We start from the raw sequence: 24063 nt of genomic DNA on the forward strand, positions 1-24063 counted from the left end.
AAGAAATTATATGGGGAAAGATAGGATATTTATGATAATAATGTTAATAATAATTTCAGTCAGTCAGTCAGACATTTATTAAGTGCCTACTATGTGCCAGTTACTTTGGTGAGAGCTGGAGATGCAGAGAAAAGCAAAAGTTAGGGACAGCTAGGTGGCACAGTGGATAAAGCACTGGGGTCCTGGATTCAGGAGGACCTGAGTTCAAATCTGGACTCAGACACTTGACACTTACTAGCCGTGTGACCCTGGGCAAGTCACTTAACTCTCATTGCCCCCCCCCCAAAAAAAAAAGAAAAGAAAAGAAAAGAAAAGAAAAAGCTAGTACCTTCTCTCAGGAGCTCACAGTCCAACAGGGGAGACAACATGCATACAATTATGAATAAACAAGCTATATACAGGGTTAACTGGAGAAAGCCATCAGAGAGCTAACATCTACATAGTCCTTCATTGTCTGCAAAGTGATTTACATATGTTGTCCTAAAGAGTCTTCACACATATCTTGGGAGGTAGGTCCTATTATTATTATCTCCATTTTACAGATGAAGAAACTGAAGCACACAGAGGCTGTGACTCGCCCAGGGTCAGAGAGTGAGCTGATCTTAAAGCCAGGAAGACCTGGGTTCAAATACTTTCTCGGACATGTTCTGATTGTGTGACCCTGGGCAAGTCCTTTAACCTCTGAGTTCTCACTATCATTCTCGGAATAGAAATTGCAGAGAAGGTACCAATCATCTGCTTTGGTAGAGGGAGTTTCCCCACTGCTGAGTTCCCTTTCATAGGTCCAGTCTCTATCTCCTTAAACTGTGTCATGTCAAATATTCTACTAAGTCCATATTTCACAAACTCAGATTGTATTGAGCTAGGAAGGCCACCAGCAGAAGAGCACAGGCTATCAGCTGCTTTTATAGTATAGTTTTTTGTTTTATGTTTGTTTTTTTTGTTTTGTTTTGTTTTGTTTTGTTTTGTTTTGTTTTGCAGGGCAGTTGGGATTAAGTGACTTGCCCAGGGTCACATAGCTAGTAAGTGATAAGTGTCTGAGGTTGGATTTGAACTCAGATCCTCCTGAATCCAGGGCCAGTGCTCTATCCACTGTGCCACCTAGCTGCCCCCTATAGTATAGGTTTTTTTTTTTTTTTTTTAGTGAGGCAATTGGGGTTAAGTGACTTGCCCAGGGTCACACAGCTAGTAAGTGTTAAGTGTCTGAGGCTGGATTTGAACTCAGGTACTCCTGACTCCAGGGCCAGTGCTCTATCCACTGTGCCATCTAGCTGCCCCCTATAGTATAGTTTTGATGCTAAGAATGAGAGTTTTTAGAGAGTGAATTTTGTGAAAACTAGTTTTGTTTACAGAAGTTTAAAGAAGATATGATTTAATAGAGAAAAACCAGTACAGTCTCTCTCCATTCTCTCTCTTTCCCTCTCCCCCTCCTGTTTTTCTTTCTCTCCTTTCTCTCTCTCTCTTTCCTCTCTCTTCTTTGTCTCTCTCCTTTCTCTCTTTCTTCTGTCTCTCTGTCTCTGCCTCTCTCTTCTTTGTCTCTTTTCTGTCTCTGTCTCTACTTTTCCTCTCTCCTCTCTGTCTCTGTCCGTGTCTCCCCTCTTTGTCTCTCTTTCTCCTCTTTTATTTTTCTCTTTCTCTTTCTCTCGCTGTCTCTCCTTTCTCTCTCTCCTTTATGTCTCTGTCTCTTCTTTGTCTCTGCCTCTCTCCTCTCTGGCTCTTCTCTCTGTCTCCACTTTTTCTCTCTTTGCCTTCTTTCTTTCTCCATTTCATTCTCTCCTCTGTCTCCTATCTGTCTCTGACTCTTTCCTCTTTGCCTCTCTCCTCTCTGTCTCTACTTTTCCTCTCCCCTCTCTGTCTCTCTCCTCTCTTTCTCTGTCTCTGCCCTCTCTGTATCTCTGTCTCCCTCCCCTCTGTGTTTTTCTGTGTCTATTTGTCTTTTCTTTGGACCATGAGGCATATGATAGACGGCTTAGTACAATAGGAAAGTCCTTGGTTTGTATCCAGAGGGACCTGGTTTAAGTCCTTGCCCTGTAATTTACTACCCACGTGGTTTTAGGGAAGTCAAACCTTCTTTTGAGTTTCCTCATCTGAAAAAAAGAAGAGCTGTAAATCTATGTTTTAAATCTGTTTTGAAGGGTCCATTCATATCTACCAGGCATCTTCAGTTCTGTATCAGAACCACTTTGGTTCACTGCTGTGTGAAATAATAAATTGGTGAGTTCTGTTCATTATTTCAGGCTGTAGAAAACGGGGCAGGCTGAGAGAACTCTAAGAAAGTTCCATCATTTCCTCACAGGCTATGCAGGAGGCAAGAACAAATGGAGAGGCAGGTGTGATGCAATAGCTCCATCTATTGACTACATTTTGCCGGGAGTAGACAAATGGCCGCTGAATACTTTGGTTAAGGACACCTGGTGAATGGGCCACTATGTTTCTTGCCTGAGAAATAGAACAGTTTAACTGCAATGTGAACATTGAAAAGATATACCTCAAGGCTTAAGCTCCCCAGTCCAGTTGCTGCAGCTTGCTGAGGAAATACCTGAAATGAGACAAAAGTCATTAGAATTAACCTTTGTGACTGAAGGATGAAGAATTATTGCTGGGGGTGGTAGAGGGGTATCTGAGATGGATTAGATACTGGGCAGAAGGAGATGAAAGATAATGAGGATGTGAATTATTGGAACCTTTCCTTATCCTCTTTCCTTTCTAAGTTTCCTCCCTCCCTATCTACTTTCAATTTAAATATTTTGTATTTATTCCCTTCATATTCATTCTGATTATATTTATGCATGTACTTGTCTCCCTTTTTTGTTTGTAAACTCCTTGGGATTAGGGATTGATTATGTCTTTGTATTTGAATGTACAGCAGCTAGGATGACCTGGTATGTAGTAGGTGCTTAATAAATCGATTGATTGATATGAAGAATTTCTGTAGGAGTTTATGATTTTTTTACCATGCAAATCACCCAAATGCCATTTTTTCCTGCAGAATGCTGAGTTTAATCTCATTCAGAAATTACAAATCGATGAGAAAGCATTATTTTAAAAATCACAATAGATGTCAGTTTCCTACTGGGTGTTGTTTTTTTGACTTCATATCTTTAGCAATTTTTAAAAACCTTTTTATTTAAAGTTTTGAGTTCCAAATTCTATCTCTGCTCCCCACCCCAGATAAGCAATCAGATATAGGTTACCCATGTGCAATCATGTAATTTTTTTTTCAGGACAATGAGGGGTAAGGGACTTGCCCAGGGTCACACAACTAGTAAGTGTCAAGTGTCTGAGGCTGGATTTGAACTCAGGTCCTCCTGAATCCAGGGTCAGTGTTTTATTCACTGTTCCATCTAGCTGACTCTACAATTATGTAATTTTTGATAGTTTTCCTTCTCATCCTGGAGCTGTTTTGCTTGAAGTTAAAATAATTTCAGTAAAACAAATGACAATAAGGGGAAATAAGAGAATGCAGTGACACAAAATTGGATAGATGTGATACAGTGGAAAGTGGGCTGGGGTTGGAATTAGAGAATTTGGATTTGAATCCTGACTCTTCCACTTGTGTGACTTTGAGTTCCTCTGTCTGGGCCTCAATTTCCTCCGTAAAATAAGGGACTTGGAAGGAATGGTCTCTAAAAGCCCTCCCATCTCTAAGTCTATGACATAGGGAGGCAAAAAGGATATGGTGTGAGGTTCCTCCTACCTTAAACAAAGTGGTGAAGTGGATAGAATGTTGGCTTTCATTTTTCACCTATTTACTAGCTGAGTGACCCTGAGCAAGTCGCTTAGCCTCTGTCTGCCTCAGTTTACTCATCTGTAAAATGGGGATAATAAAACTACCTTCTATGGCTATTGTGAGGATAAAATGAGATCATAATCATAAAGTATTAGCACAATGTCCGACACAAAAAAGTATAACATAAATATTAGCTATTATTATTATTATTAATATTATTATTATTACTACTTCAGCTAAGTGGCACAGTGGATAGAATGCCTGGAGTCAGGAAGACTCTTCTTTCTGAATTCAAATCTGGCCTTAGATGATTATTAGTTGTGTGACTCTAGGCAAGTCACTTAACCCTGTTCACCTCAGTTTTCTCATCTGTAAAATGAGCTTAAGAAGGAAATGGCAAACCACTCCAGTATCTTTGCCAAGAAACTCTAAATGGGGCCATAAAGAGTCAGACATAATTGAAAATGACTGAACATTGTTATTATTATTATTATTATTAATATTTGCAAAATGCTTAGCACAATACCTGGCACATAGTAGGTACTATATAAAAATGCTCATTGCTTACCCTTTTAATTTTCTATTCTGTGAATATATTTAAAGCCTAATCATATTAATATAATTAATAGCAATAATGATATAATTGAATAATTATATTTAAATACATATATCTTCAATATATTTACTCAATATTTGTTCAAAATGATGCTGCTTCAATGAAGTTTTTTTTCTATATGATTATACCAAATCCTGTTATTTCATTGTGCTGTTCATTTAAGTGTGGTATTATTGAATGTTAATTCAGAGAGGTCAGTGCAGGGATTTTTGAAATTCATCCACTAGGAAAGTGCCAGGATTTGGAGAAAGGCTCAGTGCGAACCAACTTACCTGTTTTATTGGCACTGCAAAGCTTGTCCCCAAAAGGCATAGCGTCAGTAGCAAGTCCTTCATTTTAAAAAAATGATTTCTGGAAAAGAGTTGCGTTGGGAGATCATGGTCAGTCTAGCTTTGAATTCAGCCTAGTTAAAAATCAGCTTAACTGAGAATGCATTTACATTATGACAAAGTAACCAGTTGAAAGATGAACAATTCAGTCTTGATGCCCAAATGATGAATTTGCTTTTGACAAAAGGGAAGGGGCAGATCAACTAGGTCCAAATTGTTGAACTATTCGTATAAAACCCAAGTAAACCAAGGGAGTTATCTAACAGCATCAGCATCTTTGGTCACCGCTGGTGTAGGTTTCACTTGGTACAAAGTATGTCTTGGTGCAACGTAAGATGGCTTGGTTAATTCCTTCCACAAAAATGTACCAAATGGTCCACTAAGCATCTCACTTGCCCATAACAGGGTAACAAATTATAAAATACAAATGAATTATAGGTGTAACAATAGAATGCTTGCACAGAGATATAAGGCAAAATTTGTGTTACATTTGCCAGGTCTAGAAAACAACATTCTCTAGTGTGATGGGTAAAACTAAATGTGTGTGGTTACCCTATCTGTCCCCTTGTGGGGAAAGCTAACTAGGACAACAGTTTAACAGTTTAGGTATTAAACATTTATTAAAATATATTAGAGGTTAACAAAGAGATAACAAGTGTCTCTGAAAGAATAGAAAAACCTTAACTACTTCAACCACCCCTGGTTCAGTTGCTAGCCAGCCCCAAGAGGTTCCATCCACCAAATCTCTAAACCAGCTGACAAAACCAACTGCCTTACACACTGCTTTTTTGGGAACATTTTGTCCATTTTCATTTCAATAAAAAATCCTCTCATAGAAAAGCATCTCCTTTTTCTCAAATGACCTCTTTGACTTTGTATTGTGGGTTCAAGAGGCTGGGAAGAAAGTAACTTCAAAGACTAATGAAAACTTTGTTCAGTGTTGTAAGAGTCTGGCTTTTGCTAAATGCTCACTCTGTGCCACCATGCTAAGCACTGGAGATACAAAGAGAAACAAAAATCGGTCCCTTCCATCAAGGAGCTCACAGATGAATGGGAGGGACAACCTGCCAACAGGATAGAACAGGATGTCCCCAAAGCCTTAGAGAGGTTTTCAGGTTAAATCTATATATTATTTTAGGCATTACACCAAAAGACCTCCTTAAGACTTTTGCAACATCCTGCATACTGTGTAAAATGAGGTTAGTCCCAGAGGTAAGGCAACTAAGATTAAGGAGGACTGGGAAAGGGTCTTGCAGAAGGGAGAGTGTATAAAGTAAAGGATAGTACACTGAAGGTCAGGGTTCAAAACCTGCCTTGAAAACTTAGAAGCTGTAGGACCCTGGCGCTTACTATCTCCCCCTACTCCCAACTGTGCTTCAACTTCCTCATCCATAAAATGGAGAGACTAGATGAGATAGTCTCTAAGTTCCTTCCAGCTCTAACTCTGATCTTAAGAGCCCATAAAGGGGCAGCTAGGTGGTGCAGTGGATAAAGCACTGGCCTTGGATTCAGGAGGCGACAGCCTCAGACACTTGACACCAACTAGCTGTGTGACCCTGGGCTAGTCACTTAACCTTCAGTACCCCGCCAAAAAAAAAAAAGTTCATAAAGAGCTAGACTGACAAGAGAACTGTTTGTTTTCCAATAACATTCTTAAGTAGAGACAGCCATCAATAGGCTCATGCCGGATCTTGTCTTGTCCTGGTGAAATGGACAATTAAGCTAATGGATGGTAATACTAATCATTCTTGGACTCCTACAATGATCCCAATTCCCCTTTGTAAAAATCATCCGAAGGCAGCAGAAGCCGCTACCCACACACACACTTGGAAACAAAATCCAATTTACCTTCACTGCTGGCTTGTGCCTTGTTCCCAGAGCTTGGAGATACCAGTCAAGAGACCTCTAAGAAAGAGAAGAATTAAAAAGTTTTTCAGATCATCTGGGCCTCTGTCTCTCTTTGTCTCTTTCGGGGGAGAATAGAAACCTGTATTTAAAGTACCAGTCCACCAATGAACTTGAAGCAGAAAGGGTGAGAAGGCTCTCCTTCAATTAGCACCCACACCCTCTCATTGCACGCAAGGCCCTGGCCCATATGGTCTCATTATTTTTAATTATCTCTCAGCCCCTGTATTTATTTGAAAAATAAAGTCAGGAAGAAAGTCAGTGAATAACAGACATTTGCACTGGGGCTCTGAAGACAATCATTTTAGAAAGCTGGCAGAATCTGTGCTCAATGGGTCCAGGAGAAGCTATTGTCCATTCACCAAGGATTTTCAGTAGGAAGCCACAGCCCGAGACTTGGGGTCACCTGGAAGTTGCTATTGAAATGAATGCTGGTTCTATCTTAGGGAACTGTGATTTCACCAACACTTGAATTCAAAGCAAAGGACACCCCACTATTATTTATTTATCTTGAAAACTTTTGTTTTTTAATCTTTTCAATTAATTTCAATTAATTTTCAATTAATTTTAATCTTTTCAACATTAATTTACATTAATCAATCAATGAACATTTATGAAGCCTTCTATGTGCTGGGCACTGTGCTAAGTGCTGGGGATTCAAAAAGAGGGATAAGACAGGCTCTGTCTTAATTAAGTTAACATTAAATTGAACATTTATTTTTCTGTCCCTCCCAAGTTCTCTCCCTGCCCTGGGAAAAAGCAAAGGGAAACCAGACACTTGTAACAAATATGCCTAGTCAGGCAAAATCACTTCCCACATTGACCAAGTTCAAAAATATTGTCTCAGTCTGTGTCTTCGTCTATTACCTTTTTTGTCATGGGATGGGCAATGAGCATCATCACTAATCCCTTGATTGAGGCTGGTCATCACAAGGGATTTATGTATTTTTCTTTTTCCTTCATTGGCTTAGTAGGGTGTGCTGGGTGAGGACAAATGGATTAGTACTTGATAATGGGATTCACATCCTTCCCGCCATCTCTAAATGTTTAAAGGACATTTTCCCATCAATCTTGATAATAGTTTCCAGTAACATAGTAATTTTAGAGTTACAAAGTTACTTCTTATATGGTAGGTGGTACAAATTATTGTCCTTGTTGTTGTTCAGTTGTATCTGACTCTTTGGGACCTCATTTTGGGGTTTTCTTGGCAAAGATATTGGAGTGGTTTGCCATTTCCTTTTCCAGGTCATTTTATAGATGAGGAAACTGAGGCAAACAGGGTGAAGTGACTTGCCCAGGGTCCCTCAGCTACTAAGTGTCTGAGGCCATATTTGAACTTAAAAGATGAGTCTTCTTGACTCTAGACCTGGCACTCTATCCATATGCCCCCTAGCTGCCCTATTCCTGTTTTTTGTTTGTTTGTTTGTTTGTTTTTTTGCAGGACAATGGGGGTTAAGTGACTTGCCCAGGGTCACACAGCTAGTAAGTGTCAAGTGTCTGAGGCTGGATTTGAACTCAGGTACTCCTGAATCCAGGGCTAGTTCCTTATCCACTGTGCCACCTAGCTCCCCCCAGCTGCCCTATTCTTGAAGATACTGAGTCTCAGAAAAGGAAAGTGACTGTTCATAGTTAAATGGCCAGATTTTAAATCTGAGTCTCTTCAGACTCTAAATCAATCAATAAATCAGCAAGCATTTATTAAGTACCTACTATGCACCAGGCCTAGCAGTAGGCAATGGAGAAAGAGATAAAAAAGAAATCTTTATTCTCAAGAAGTTTACATTTTAATGGGAGAGAAAATATGTATCTATCAGGAGAGACAACACATACATATCAAATGTACTTGGAATGAATATACATATATATACATATACATATACATATATATATTTAACAAGGATATAATAAACAAAAGGTCACTAAATACAAAGTAATGAGGGAGGGCATTAGTATTTGAGAGAATCAAGAAAAGCTTTCTGTAGAAAGTGGTGTTGGGATTGAATCATGAAGAGAGAGGGAGAGGAACTCTTTATGATGGAGGTGACAAGGGTACACATTCCAGGCATGGAGCACAGTCATTCCTGAGGAACTGAGATGGGAAATGAATGTGAAGAATTGAGAAAATGCCAGTTTGGCTGAATTACAGTGTAGGGGAGGAGGAATAGTGTCCAGCGAGGCAGGATAGAAAGGTTCTGTATAGCCCTATTGTGTAGGGCTTTAAAAGCTCAAAAGAAGAGTTTACAATTTATCTTAGAAGCCATAGGGAGCCACTAGAGTTTACTGTGTGGGGGAGTAACATGGTCTTGTACTTAAGGAAAATTACTTTGACAAGTAGGGTGGTGGATGGACTGGAGTGGAGGGAGATTTGAATTAGAGAGACCGATCAGGAAGTCACTGCAATAATCTAGACAAGAAATGGTGAGGGTGCAAATTAGGGGAGTAGTTGGATGAACAAAAAGAAGGGGTCAGATATAAGAAATATAAAGGAAGTAGAAATGGTAAAATTGGTGACTGATTGGATATGTGGGGCTAAGGAAAGTGAGGAAGTGAGGGCAATAACAGGTTATGAATCTGGATGATCGAAAAGATGATGGTGTCTTTTGACAGAAACAGGGACGTTTTGAAGGCAGTGGGTTTTGGAGGAAAGATAATGACTGCCATTTTGGACATGTTTTGTTTGAGATGCCTCCAAGACATACAGTTTGAAATATTTAATGGGTGAGTGGTGATAAGCCTGAAGCTCAAGGGAGACTGAAGATGGATATTTAGATTTCTGAGTCATCGACTTAGAGATTCTAATCAAACCCATGGGACCTGATGAAGTGAGAGAGAGAGAGAGAGAGAGAGAGAGAGAGAGAGAGAGGGAGGGAGGGAGGGAGAGGGAGGGAGAGAGACAGAGACAGAGACAGAGACAGAGACAGAGACAGAGACAGAGACTCTAAGACAAAGCTTTGGTGAAAACTGGCAGTTAGGGAGTGTGTTATGGATGATGGACCAGCAATGGAGGCAGAAGGGGAGTGATTATGCAAGTAGGAGGAAAACCAGGAGAGATATGTATCATCAAAACCCAGAGAGGAGAGATTACTCAAGAGAAAAAGGGTGGTTAAAAGTGTTAAATGAAGCAGAGAGGTTTCAAAGGATTATATCTGGAAAAAGACCGCCAGATCTGACAATTAAGAGTTCTTTCATAGCACAGAGTTAATTTCCAATTGAATTGATGAGGTTGAAAGTTGGGCTGCAAGGGTTTGAGGGGTGAGCAAGAAGAGAGGAAGTAGAGACAGGCAGTAGACAGCATTTTCTAGAAGTTTGCAAAGGGAGGAGATAGAGGATGATAGTTTAAAGGGAAGGTAGGGTCTTATGAAGGTTTTCTTTAAGGAAGGGGAGACCTGGGCCTGCTTGTAGGCAGCAGGGAAGGTTTTCACAGAGCTGCTTAGTGAATGAGCAGGCATGAATTTGACCTTTTCTATGACAAAAATGAAGATAAAGGAATACCGGCAAATCAATTACTCCATCAACAAACATCTATTAAGGGCCTACAATATGTTAAGTACTGCACATTCCCTGCTCTCAAGGAGCTCACAGTCCAGTGGGGGAGATACTCAAACAGTTATGTACAAACAAGATATAAACAGGATAAATTGGAAATAATCAGTGGAGTGAAGGCACTAGCATTAAGAGCAATTGAGAAAGGCTTTCTTGTAGAAGTTGGGATTTTAGTGGGGACTGGAAGGAAATCAGAGAATATAGGGGGCAGAGATCAGGAGGGAGAGAATTCCAGGCATGTGGGACAAGGCAATGAAAATCCATGGAGATGGGACACCTTGTCTGGGGAAGGACAAGGAGGTTAATGTCGGTGGATCCCAGAGTGTGTTGAAAGAAGTAACGTGTAAGGAAACTGCACAGGTGGGAGGGGGCCAGGTTATGAAGGGCTTTGAATGAGGATTTTTATTTGATCCTGGAGGTAATAGGAAGTGATTAGAATTTATTGAGAAAGCAGATGACATAGACTTGTACTTTAGGGAGATCACTTTGCCGGCTGAGTGAAAGATGGACGGTCATGGGGAGAGACCAACCAGCAGGCCACTGCAATAGTCCAGATGTGACGTGATGAAGGCCTGCCCCCAGGTAGTTACAATGTCAGAGGAGAGGAGGGGGCATATTTGAGAGATATTACTAAGGAGAAATTGATTGCCTTTGGCAAGAGATTGGATATTAGAGGTGTGAGACACTGAGACCTAGAATGTGAACCTGGGGGATTGGAAGGATGGTAGCTCTTCCAAAAGTAATAGGGATGTGAGGAAAAAGGCATAGTTTTGTTGTTGTTTGTTTGTTTTTGTTAGAGTTTTGCGGGACAATGAGGGTTAAGTGACTTGCCCAAGGTTATGCAGCTAGTAATTTATTATTTATTATTAAAAAAAAACCAAACCCAAAAAACAGCTGGGGAGGACAGCTAGGTGGTACAGTGGATAAAGCACTGGCCTTGAATTCAGGAAGACCTGAGTTAAAATTTGACCTCAGACACTTGACACTTACTAGCTGTGTGATCCTGGGCAAGTCTCTTAACCCTTATTGCCCTGCAAAAAAGAAAGAAAGGAAGGAAGGAAGAAAGGAAGGAAGGAAGGAAGGAAGGAAAGAAGGAAGGAAGGAAGGAAAAAAGAGAAGAAAATAAAAATAATAATTCAGCTTTGGACATGTGTAGGGGTGATGATCTAGGAAAAAACTAAGAAAAAATTGGGGATCGTGGAGAGGTAAAAGAATAAAGTTTAGGGTTGCAAGCAGAGGGAGAGGTGTTGTGATTAGATAGGAAAATTTCAGAGGTCACAAACATGGAAATGGTACATTTGTAGGTGCTGGCAAGACAAGGTATTGCTGCTTCTGTTGTCTTTGGCCTCTGGGGTAAGGACGAGAGGCAAAGCTTGTGAGTTTTTGCCCTCACTAAGTCCTGTTAGGCAACTAGCTGCCTCTCAGCCTCTGGGTTAGGCCTTGCAGCAGCTTCAGACTCAGTGGAAGGCTCCATATATGGCTGGATCTATTTCTGTCTAATTGGGAAGTAATGGTAGCCAAGCCCATGTTGCCATGACAAAAGATTTCCTTCAACTTCTGAAATAGGAGTTTGGCCCCTTTTTAATGTTAAAGGAACATTTGTAATTTGATATTTGATCATCGAGTTCAAAGCCACCACTCACGTTGAAACTGAATCCCCTTAAACCTGATAGAAGAAACTATAAGAATGTGTGTGCTATGCAAATAATGAGCGTTAATTCTAACCTGATATTAGAGTAATTTGAAAACTGCCTTAAAGAGGAACTACAAAATAGAGTGAAAAATTGTGATTTTTTTTTTTACAAGAGCTTTCTGTACAGCTCACATCCAAACGATAACACTTTTTATATGAGCCTTGTCTAGGCTGCTTGAAAACTAGCCCATGTAAATTAATTTAAATTTTCATAATGTGATAGTATTTTTCTTTTCTTTTTTGGGGGTAGGGGGACAATGAGGGTTAAATGATTTGTCCAGGGTCACACAGCTAGTAAGTGTCAAGTGTCTAAGCTGCATTTGAAGTCAGGCCCTCTTGAATCCAGGGCCGGTGCTTTATCCACTGTGCTACCTAGCTGCCCCATAATGTGATACTTTCATTGAACTCTTTGTACTGTGGCTTTTTACTTCTCACTGTCTATACATTCTCATGCATTAATTATCTTTGATGAGCTAAAGAGAAGTGAAGAGAATCTTCATATAATCTTCATTTGAACAAAGTAGGTAACTTAAAAGTGATTCATTTGCTAAAGTACAAAGAGAAACAATAATGATTATTGTTATTCAGGCTTCAAATTCCTAAAATTACTCATGAATAGAAAAAGTATGACTCATGAAAATCCAGGCAACTTCATACATGACAGTATAATTTTTCCATGACACTTAAGTATGTATACATGGGAGACTCCATTTGTTTTTTTTTGTTTTTTGTTTTTTTGTTATATCATTTTTTATTTTTTGCAGGGCAATGGGGGTTAAGTGACTTGCCCAGGGTCGCACAGCTAGTGTCAAGTGTCTGAGGTTGGATTTGAACTCAGGTCCTCCTGAATCCAGGGCCAGTGCTTTATCCACTGTGCCACCTAGCTGCCCCCTCTGACTATTTGTTACAAGGATAGTTTAAAATTTGCTTAGACACGGAACCAGAACATTGTACACAGTATTAACAACATTGTGTGATGATCAACCATGATAGATTTGGCTCTTCTCAGCAATACAATGGTCCAAGATAGTTCCAAAGGACTCATGATGGAAAACACTCTCCACATCCAGAAAAAAAAGAATTATGGAATCAAGATGCAGATTGAACCATACTGTTTCTCCTTTTTAATTTTTTTGAGGGTTTTCCCTTTTGTTCTGATTCTTCTTTCACAACATGACCAATGCAGAAATATATTTAATGTGATTACACATCCATGACCTATATCAGATTACTTTCTGTCTTGGGGAGGAGGGAGGGAGAAAAATTTGGAACTAGAAATCATATAAAAACAAATGTTGAAAACTATCTCTACATGTAACTAGAAAATAATAAAATACGTTTATGATAAAAAATTGCTTAGAGAATATAGACATTATTTGGTGATTTGTCATTATGGAAATTAACTGAAAAAATTTTAAGTTGATTAGTATACACCCACAAAACCTGGCCCACAGGCTAACTCTGGCCCACTGTTGCCTGTTTTTGTACTGTCCAAGTGGATCGGATTTAGCCCTGGGTGTAGTTTGCCAGTCACTGCATATACCATAGTTTCTTGTTCTCTCACCTGTTAGTTGGCTAATCTTGAAAAATGAGGCAAAATAATGAAATAACAGATCAACTTTACATCTCTGAGTATGGTGCATTTGTCAGTTGTGGTGAGACTTTGATGTAATATTGAAAAAATGTTATCTGTTTCTAAGCCTAGAATCTCTATACTTTAGGACATTGAGGAAGGAGAGAGCCCGGAAGCTCTGAGAGGAGGGAACCTCACCCAATATCAGAGACCATGAGCACTGATGATCAACCTTGGATCCATAGAACCCAATTTAAAACACTTTTGCATCAAGCCACTAGATTAACTGTAACCAGGGCCTTTTTGGTTTAAAAAACAACTATCCTGCATTTCTTTTCTGTGTAAAATCCTAGACTATTATTTTATTAATTACTGATGATTGATTTTACTTTTTCTTTTTTTGTGAGGCAATTGGGGTTAAGTGATTTGCCCAGGGTCACACAGTGATGTTTTTATCAGAATGTGTCAAATTATGAAGAAGATAAAAAACTTTTAGAAAGATTATGTATGTAGTTGATAAGCACTATATATATATATTTTTTTTTTAAAGCAGGGCAATGAGGGTTAAGTGACTTGCCCAGGGTCACATAGCTAGTTAAGTGTCAAGTATCTGAGGCCGGATTGAAATATTTTCAATACTGTTAATATTGAATACTTATAAAAGGAGTTGGGGCCCCCAGAACTGAAAAAGCAGGAAGTGGGAATTTGAGAGCCCAAAATAGAAGTGAGCTGCTACAGACATAAGACACTAGAGCCAATCAAAAGCTCTGGGCCAATTGTGTGTTATCATACAACAGGAGCAGCAATATCAGGGATCCACAAATCTGGGCAGATAAGACTTGGTCCAAGGGATAAGACTGATTGGGTGACCTCTTAGCAAAGCTGATTTTCCTTCTAACTATTATGAAAGCTTGAAAACTTGTTTGTTCCTTACTTTGACTTTGGAAGTCATTTACCTACTATGAAACCCTATTGGCCGGCAGAAATGCTACATGTTTATTTTCTGTAAGGCTTATAAACAGAGAGAGTATGTTTCTTATTCTAGTGAGAAGAAAGGTTTGATTCATAGACATTGATCTTGGGAACTTGAGGCTAACTTATACCAATTAGCCAGAGAAGGTCAGTATTATGCATCTCTAGCCTGGTAATGAATTGAGGATTCAGAAGAGGAGCAGTGTTTAAGGAAGTGAAACATGGGCATTGTCTTTAGATAGGAAAGGTGAGGGAGAGGAAAGAAGCAAGGATGAATCTCAGGTTGATAATCTGAGTTATTAGAAAGATGGATGTGTCTTCAGCAGAAACAGGAAAGTTTGGAAGAGGGTTTTAAAAAAATTATGCGTTCCATTTTGAATATGGTGAATTTGAGGCTCTGATGGAACATACAAGAAGAGATACCCAGAAATTTGTTTGTAATGACAGGAGCTCAGGAGGGAAATTAGAACTGGATAGATAGATTTGTGAGTTTGTGATAAGATCACCAGTGGAAAGATTATTGAAAGAGAAGAGGAAAGGACCTAGGATACCGTGTTGAGTGATATTCATGATGAATTGTAGAAGGATGATTATCCAGGAAAGGAGATTGAGAAAGTGCAGTCAGAGATGTAGGAGGATAACCCAGGAAGCTTAATGTCATCAGTATCATCAAGAGAGGAGAGTATTAGGAGAAGGGCATGGTCAATGGTATGTAAACCTGCAGAGATATCTAGTAGAATTAAGAGTAAGAAAAAGCCATTGGCTTGAGACAGTGGCTGAATTTGTAGCCAAAAAGAACTGGATTCAAATTCTACTTTTGACTCTCATTAGCTGTGTACCCCTGGGCAAGTCACTTAACATTTTGGACCCTCAGTTTCCCCATTTGTGTAGATGTTTAAATTGGACTAGATGACCTCCAAGGTACTTAAAAGCTTTAAATTTATGATCCTATGATTGAGTATTTAAAAATATTTTGAGATAATTTTGGTTCTGGACTCGTAATTCCATGCATTAACTATCTCACTCAGTTTTGTAACATCAACACAACTGATAAGTGTGCCATTTATACCAGCCTCAAAGCTAAAGCTAATAAAACCCCCAAATGGCCAAGGATAGATCCCTGGGACACTCCATGAGAGATACCCTTTCACTTTGACATCAGCCATTGACAAGTCACTCTTGGTGTCTAGTCAGACTGAAACCATCTAATTATGTTCTAATTTGGCCCAAATCTCTCCATTTTGCACACAATGATAGAATGATGGATTGTCAAATGTTTTACAGTAGTCTAGGAAAAATAATATAGTGTAAAGAGTACAATATTTGGGGAAGCTAGGTGGCACAGTGGATAGAGCACCGGCCCTGGATTCAGGAGGAGCTGAGTTCAAATCCGGCCTCAGACACTTAACACTTACTAGCTGTGTGACCCTGGGCAAGTCACTTAACCCCAATTGCCTCACCAAAAAAAGAAAAAAAAAGAGTACAATATTTGGAATTAGAGGACTCCGGTAAACATCCTGCTTTTGCCATGTATTGCCTGTATAGCCTCAGGCAAATCACTTAATCTCTCTGCCTATAAATAAGTAAATATATGGAACAGAATAATAAAAGAATAATAAAAGTATACTTGAAACTGGGTTTGACATTCATTCTGTTTGAAAAAAAAGAAAATGGGAGGAATGAGAAAAGCAAAGATGGGATATGACTGTGTGTGGGATGGTGAACAAATTGGCCCAGTTTACATGACTCTAAGAAATTCAGATGAAATTTGAAAAAAATCCCTTTCTATTTCTGCTCAGAAAAAAACCTTTTTTTTTTAATTAATGACAAACATTTATTAAGTCCTTACAGTGTGCCAGGCATTGTTCTAAGGGGAGGGAGGGGAAATCCAAAGACAAAAATGAATCAATCTTTGCTCTCAAGGAGTTTTAGTCTATTCTTTAAAAAAAAAAACCAACCCCAAAAACCAAATCTCCCAAACAAACTTGGGGTAGCTAGGTGGCTCAGTGCATAAAGCACCAGCCCTGGATTCAGGAGGACCTGAGTTCAAATCTGGACTCAGACACTTGACACTTACTAGCTGTGTGATCGTGGGCAAGTCACTTAACCCTCATTGCCCCACTAAAAAAACAAAACAAAAAACAAAAACCCAACAACAACAACAAACCCCAAGACCCCCCAAATTGAACAAATACAAAATTAAATGAGCATTTTTATATACATAATAGAAGAGAAAAGTGGATTATATATGAAACTATGCATCTTCTTTATATATAGCTTGCTTTTTTTTTTTTTTTTAGTGAGGCAATTGGGGTCAAGTGACTTGCCCAGGGTCACACAGCTAGTAAGTGTTAAGTGTCTGAGGCTGGATTTGAACTCAGGTACTCCTGACTCCAGGGCCAGTGCTCCATCCACTGTGCCATCTAGCTGCCCCTGCTTGCTTTTCTTTTTCTTTTTATTATTATTTTATTTATTTTTTTTTTTTGCGGGGCAATGGGGGTTAAGTGACTTGCCCAGGGTCACACAGCTAGTAAGTGTCAAGTGTCTGAGGCTGGATTTGAACTCAGGTCCTACTGAATCCAGGGCCAGTGCTTTATCCACTGCGCCACCTAGCTGCCCCCTTGCTTTTCTTTTTAAATGTACAACAAATTAAAATCTGTCCTAACTGTTGGTGCTCTCACAACCAACTTTTTCTTGCTGTATACAGTGCAACTTGGGAGATGAAATATTGATAAATTATTAAAATAAGGAACTTAGTACATTAGTTGTGAGCAACATCAGTAATAGGCCTGTGCCTTCATTTTTGTCTCCATTTGGTGTGATTTTTCTCTTTCAGTTCTTTCCTTAATATACATAGATTTAGACATTTGTTAAGTGATCATGGCAGAGTATTATACACAGAAGAAAATGTAAAGGCAATTAGGTGAAACAATCTGTATGGATGGAGATGCTTATCACTAGTTACATCTTACCACCATCTTTGCTTCCTTCCCAGATATTCAATATAGATGGGGAAAGGTCCCTGTGCATATGCACCTAAGACTTACATGAGGAATAGGGAAGAAGTCTGGCTATCAGACCAATATGGGCAACTCAAAGGCAAGAAACTTGTTTAGCTCAATCAGCTCACTGTGCTCAAATAATATCCTTGTTGAAATCTGAGCTCTGCCATGTCATCTTATCACCTCAAACTCATGAATATGAGAATGTGAGACAAAGGAGACCTCCCCCTGGCTCACCAAACTGATCTGGAACAGGATTCATTAGTAGCTTCAAATACTCAGCTGATTCTGGAGAACTCTGCTTGTGGTCTTTAAAAAAAAAAATCTGTTCCTCACTGGTCAGGTTAATTCTGGGTGCTCACCTCTTGAGCTCTGGAACTATTCACCTTCTGAATAAAGGCAAGTCTAAATAAGCTGAAACATAGACAGTGTCCCTTTTGCATAGCTCTGGTCATGTTTCTATTGCAAGTGACTCAACATGAAGGGTGTGTGTGTGTGTGTGTGTGTGTGTGTGTGTGTGTGTGTGTGTGTTGTGGATCATCCCTTTCCTGTAGCTATGTCTTGGCAAATCTCCTCTGAATATTATCTCTCCTCCTGGATCCCATTTCCTCCAGGATCAAATAGAAATTCTTTTAAAAAAAATACTTTTTACAGTTTTATGCCTTCTTACTTTTCCACTCTGTTTCCACTTGACTCCCTCCCTTTCCCCTTCTCTGTCTCTCTCTGTCTTTCTCCCTCCCTCCCTCCTCCTCTCCTTTCTTTCTCTATCTTGTATATACCCAGTTATCTACCTCTTCTTTGCTGTTAGAACAGGAAGCCAGGGTCTGTTTTTTTGTCCTTGTATCTCCAGCGTTCGGCATAGTTGCTGGCATATGGTAAGCATTTAATCAATGTTTGCTGACAGATTGGGTTTTGTGACAGTCTCTTCTCACCGGATTTCCTTGAGCATCAGTGGAAATTAGAAAAAGACAGCACTAGAAATGGCAGCTGACCATCTGATCTCAGGGATGAGGCAGGGCACCTGCAAGGAAAAAACAGATTAACCCTTAAAGTGCAGCCCCCTTGGGTCATTTAGTTTCTTACCTCGGTGTGTTATGGCACAGTACAATTAGTCATGTCTATGATATGTCCCTGAAGGCCAAGTAGACACAGACTATACGATGGCCTGGGTGATGATTGGAAGCTGGTTAGCCCATTCACACATTTATCTTGGGCAGGTGCTACTGTTGGAAAATGAATGAAATCTTCCAGAAAGGAGTGGGAAGAGATTAGGCAGGATCCCATTTGGGAGATGGCAGAGTGTTTTCAGTGATTCCCAATGGCCCGTTGTTATAAAAGTCTATCTTCAGTACCAATATTCTCTTAGTGATAACCAGTTGTGGCATAGTAGATATAAAGCTGGCTTGGATAATAGGAAGACCTGGGTTAAGGTGTTACCTATAATACACACTAAGGCAGTTAGATGGTACAGTGGACAGAGTGCCTGGCCTGGGAGTCAGGAAGACTCACCTTCCCTAGTTCAAATCCAGCCTCAGACACAGACTAGCTGTGTGACCCTGGGCAAGTCATTTAACCTTGTTTGCCTCAGTTTCCTTATTTGTAAAATGAGCTGGAGAAGGAAATGGCAAACCTCTTCGGTATCTTTTCTGAGAACACCCCAAATGGGGTCATGAAGAGTGGGACATGACTGAAATAACTGAAGAACAAGACGTGACACATAATAGTTGTGTGGCCTTGGGTAAGTCATTTAACAATCTCAGTGCCCCAGGTATCTTTCTATACTCTGCACTCTCCATGTATCTTGTATATATCTTTTTATTTTCACATCATGTTTCCCAACCAGAAGTAAGTTCTTTGTTAGTATGGTAGTGGTACACTCCTGTAATCCTCACTTTTGGGAAACTTGAAGCTGGTGGATCACTTGAGTTCAGGAGTTCTGAGTGGCAGTGGTCTGATACCAATATGGTACACCCTTGCCAGCAAGGCTAGGCTGCTGAAAGAGGGACAAAGCAACCCAGGCTGGCCAATTGGAGGGGTTTAAGGCTACCTGATCAGTAGTGGGATCAAGCCTGTGAGCAGCTGCTGCACTTCTAGCCTGTGCAAAATAGGGAGACCCAGTCCTCCTTGAGGACAGGGACTGTTTTACCTTTTTCTTCATAAACCCAATGTTTAGCTTTGTGCCTTGACACACAGTAGTATCGATCACCTGACCAATAGGCTGCAAAGCAGCTGCTGACCTGCTTGGGTGAGGGTGTTTCCTCATTGGAGTTTTCTACACCAAATGAAATCATAGAGCTAACTGAAAAAAAATGATCTCCATCATTAATTCTCAAAATTGTTGCTCTTAGGACTCCTTTAGAGCCATAAAAATTGTTAAGGACCTTCCTGCAAAGAACTTTTGTTTATTTGAGTTATATCTATCGATATTTACCATATTAGAAATTAAAATTTCTTAATATCATTATGAAAATACTTTTCACAATGTGGATTCCCTGGAATGGTCTTAGGACCCCTGAAGTTCTCTGGACCATACTTTGAGAATTGTTATTCGAGGTGGTGTTACCTGGTTATGAATTATAGAAGACAATGACCTTGAAATTACCAAGTTATATGTTGTTTTTTTCCCCCAGCTTTTACAAAGAAATATTTACTTCAAAGATATAAAACAAATGGACAAACAGCTTAACTTAGTTCCTATAGGCAAACAGTCTGGCTCTGTTTAAATACAAAAAGAACAATATGATCATTTTTATTAGACAGTCGCTATCTAATGCTTCTAGCTCTCTCACGTTAAGCTTAATATCAGTACTTATGTGGGACTTGGCAATACAGAACATAGTATTATATCAGTTCTTATACACCTCATTCAATAATACAAAAGTATCAATACTTAAACAGCCAAGCAATCACCAAATGAAGAGTCGGCAAAGTTATATCATCTGCAAAATTTGTATCGTTTCCAAAATGATCAAAATGGAACTGACTTGTGAGGGAAGACTCACCAGAAAAAAAATGACTACATATAGTGCCTAAAACAATTGTTTGATTTCTCTAGGACCTAGAAGTTTAGGGTCATCTAAAAGACTAGAATACTGGGCAGCGAATCTCTCCAAGGGTCCCTGAAAAAGCTAAAGAATCCATTTTATTACAAACAAGTTCCCAAATGTAAGCCTAGCCTCCTTCTCCCCTACCCCGCCTTAAAGCATGTCCCCATTTCCCCATGGTTCTCTGGTACCTCTAAGGGGAACTAGGGGTGTCTAGGTTCTCTGATGTTGGCTCTAGCTGTCATTGACAATGTTCTGTCAAATGTAGGGGGGCTCCCCTGCACCCCAATGCCATTTAAGTACCATTTAACCACTGAGCCTTTACAAATAATATTTATTTCAAAGATATAAAAGAGTTATACAAACAGTTTAATTCAGTTCCTTTTTAGTGCAGTCCCAGTTCCAAGTCCAAAACTCCCTTTGGGTTCAAGTTCCAGGCACCCCCGGCCTCTCAGGGCTTCCCTGCCAGGCTGGGCTGGCTGCCATAGCAACCTGGAATGTTGGCTCCAAGGTCACCATCACTCCAACTCTGGGCTCCAGTGGGGATCATTGCTGGCACCTGAAACTGAGAACAAATGAAAGAAAACAAGACAAAAGCACCAGCCAGAGTCTAAAAGGAGAAAGAGAGAAAAAGGTATTCTGTCCACCCCGCCCCCCCAAGTCTTTCCCAATTCAGTTCAGGGCACCCCACCCCCCATGGGTGAATTTGAACTTTTCTCTGGACACAGAAGAAAAAAAGTGTGCCAGGAAAAGCTATATGTAACCCAAAGTAGAGTTGAAAAATTATAGGTAAATTGTGTAGAAGGCTGGGTCCAGAGTCAGCAAGACCTGAATTCAAATCTAGCCTCAGACACTTATTAGCTGTGTGACTTCAAGAAAAATTTAACTCTATCTCCTCAGTTTTCTCAACTATAAAATGGGGATAATAAGAGAGCCTACTTCCCAGGATTGTTGTGAGGATCCAATGAGAAAATATCTGTAAATTGCTTGGCACAGTGCCCGGGCACACAATAGGTACTTAATAAATGCTTGTTTTCTTTTTCTCCCCTTTTCCCTGGGGAGATGTAATTAAGTTATGGCATGCTACCAACGATGATTTGTGTACAAGAAATTCTCAGCACAGTGCCTGGCGCATAGTAAGCATGTAACAAATGCTTTTTAATTAATTAATTAATTAACTAGTGAATTAATTAATTTATCCAAGACATGGTATAAAGACATTCCTGAGTTCAGATAGGAGTGCAAAAAGGAGGTGAGCTAGCATCAAGCATAGCAGACAACGGATGAAGAGCCTTCGAGCTGCTTTGGTTTCCTTGAGATAGTAAAACAACTAGGAGAAGCTCACTGTGAACTGGAGAACTAGGAGAAGCCCTTATAGAGAGGAATCTTTCTATAAAATCTGTGGAAAGAGATGTCTGAGAATAGCACAAGGTGAAAACATGTGAAGGGTTTTCGATCCTCATGGATGGAGGCAGCCTGTTGTTTGGTCATTTCAGTTGTGTCCCACTCTTCCTGACCTTATTTGGGGTTTTCTTGGCAAACACAGTGGTATGGTGGGCCATTTCCTTCTCGAACTCATTTTATAAATGAGGAAGCTGAGGCCAACAGGGTTAAGTGACTTGCCCAGGGTCACACAACTAGTACGTGTCTGAGGCTAAATTTGAACTCAGGAAGATGAGTCTTCTTGATTCCAAGCCCAGTGCTTTATCCACTGTGCCACCTAGCTGCCTCTTTGTCCATTGTCAATTAAACCTCTAGATACCTTTAATGAATTCAAGTGCCCTGAATCAGATAAACTACATCCTTGGGTACTAAGAGACCTAGAAGTTGGGACTGCTAAGCCTCTGTCATTGCAAACATTGTAAACATTGTAAACACTGTACAGGACCAGAAAAGGACAGGTGTCCTGATTTTCCAAAGCAGGAAGAGAATAGATTCTGTTAGCTCTAGACCAGATTGCTTTACATCCGTTCCTGGAATATTTTTAGAATGTGTTATGGAAGAGATATTCAGGGGACATTGAGATAAGGGAGGCAGTAGTGATCATAAAAAGCAGTATGACTTCTTTGAGCACTGATCGCGTCAAACCAACATTCCTTAATGCTTTTTGTTTTTCTTTTTTTGGCGAGGGCAGGGCAAGGTTACTCAATAATGAGAATGCTGTGGATGTAGTTTACCCTGATTTTAGCAGTGTTTGATAAAGTATCTTAGGCTCTTGATAGGGAAAAGAAAGGGAAATGTGGGCTAGAGGAGAGTGCCTTTACGTGCATTGGAAATGGTTTGTTGACTGGACTTAACAGACTTTAATGATTTCCTGTCAACTTGGGAGGAAGCCTCCAGTGGGGTGTCCCTGGGACCCCTGCTTAGCACTGCACTAGTGAACATTTTTATTACTGATTCGGATAAAGGGATAGATCGCATCATTGTCAAATGTGCAGATGACACACAGTTAGAAGGAATAGCTAACAACATGGAAGATGGATTTTGGATTCAAAAAGGATCTTACTAGGCTAGAATCTTGGATGGAATCTAATAAGGTGAAATTGAATAAGGACAAAATGAAGAGTCCTACACTGGTGTTTGAGTAATCGATTTCATAAATACAAGAGGGGGGGAGGCATGCTTAGTCAGCAATTTGTCTTTAAATGCGATAAGGATTTTAGTGCATTGCAAATTTGATATGTGTTTACAGCGTGATATGGAACCCAAGAAAGCTATTGAGATATTGGGCTGCATTGAGAAGCAAGGCTTTCTGAAATTAAAATAAAATAGTGATGATAGTTCCACTGTCCTCTGCCCCATCAGATTTCATCTGGCGTTTTTTTTTTTTTTTTTCAGTTCTGGGTATCCTATTTTAGGGAGGATGTTAATGAGCTGGGCAGGATCCAGAAGGCAATTAGAATGATAAAGGGTCTTTTGTCCCTGACATGCATAAACTGCTTGAAGGAACTGGTCATGGTTGGGGGGGAGGGGAAGGATGTGATAGCTGTCTTCAAGGATTGGAAGTGCTGTCATGTGGAAAAAGAATGGATAATAATAGTTTATATAACGCTTTAAGGTTTGCAAAATTCTTTACATACATTATCTCATTGGAGCCTTATGGCAACCCCAAGAGGTAGATGTCTTCTCATTTTTTTTTTTTTTGCACGGCAATGAGGGTTCAGTGACTTGCCCAGGGTCACACATCTAGTAAGTGTCAAGTGTCTGAGGCCAGATTTTTTTTTTCTGGGGCAATGAGGGTTAATTGACTTGCCCAGGGTCATATAGCTAGTAAGTGTCAAGTGTCTGAGGCCAGATTTGAACCCAGGTCCTCCTGAATCCAGGGTCTGTGCTTTATCCACTGTGCCACCTAGCTGCCCCCTGATGTCTTTTCACTTTACAGGTGAGGAAACTAAGGCAGACAGATACTAAGTGACTTGCTTGAGGTAACACACATATTGTGTCTGCAGTAGGATTCGAACTCAGGTCTCTGACTCCAAGCCCCACATTCTATTCACTAACCACTTAGCTTCCTCTGGTGTTGAGTCATTTTAGTTATGACCCCATGCCCCATCTGGGGTTTTCTTGGCAAAGATATTGGAGTAATTTGCCATTTCCTTCACCAGTTTATTTTATACATGAGGAAACTGAGGCCAATAGGGCTAAGTGACTTGCCC

At 39.9% G+C, this 24063-nt stretch overlaps 1 protein-coding gene across 1 annotated transcript in view; it reads right to left on the bottom strand.

The window, feature by feature from the left end:
• The window catches only part of AMBN (ameloblastin), a 56474-nt gene that overhangs the window by 14625 nt on the left and 17786 nt on the right, over positions 1–24063 (bottom strand). Inside the window, exons 3-4 of the mRNA XM_043972359.1 lie at positions 4619–4697; positions 2489–2539 (exon numbers count right to left, since the gene is read on the bottom strand). Coding sequence (XP_043828294.1) covers positions 2489–2539; positions 4619–4697 — 130 coding nt within the window. The remainder of the gene's footprint in view (positions 1–2488; positions 2540–4618; positions 4698–24063) is intronic.

The sequence above is a fragment of the Dromiciops gliroides genome, chromosome 6 (assembly GCF_019393635.1).
Source record: "Dromiciops gliroides isolate mDroGli1 chromosome 6, mDroGli1.pri, whole genome shotgun sequence".
Lineage (NCBI taxonomy): Eukaryota > Metazoa > Chordata > Mammalia > Microbiotheria > Microbiotheriidae > Dromiciops > Dromiciops gliroides.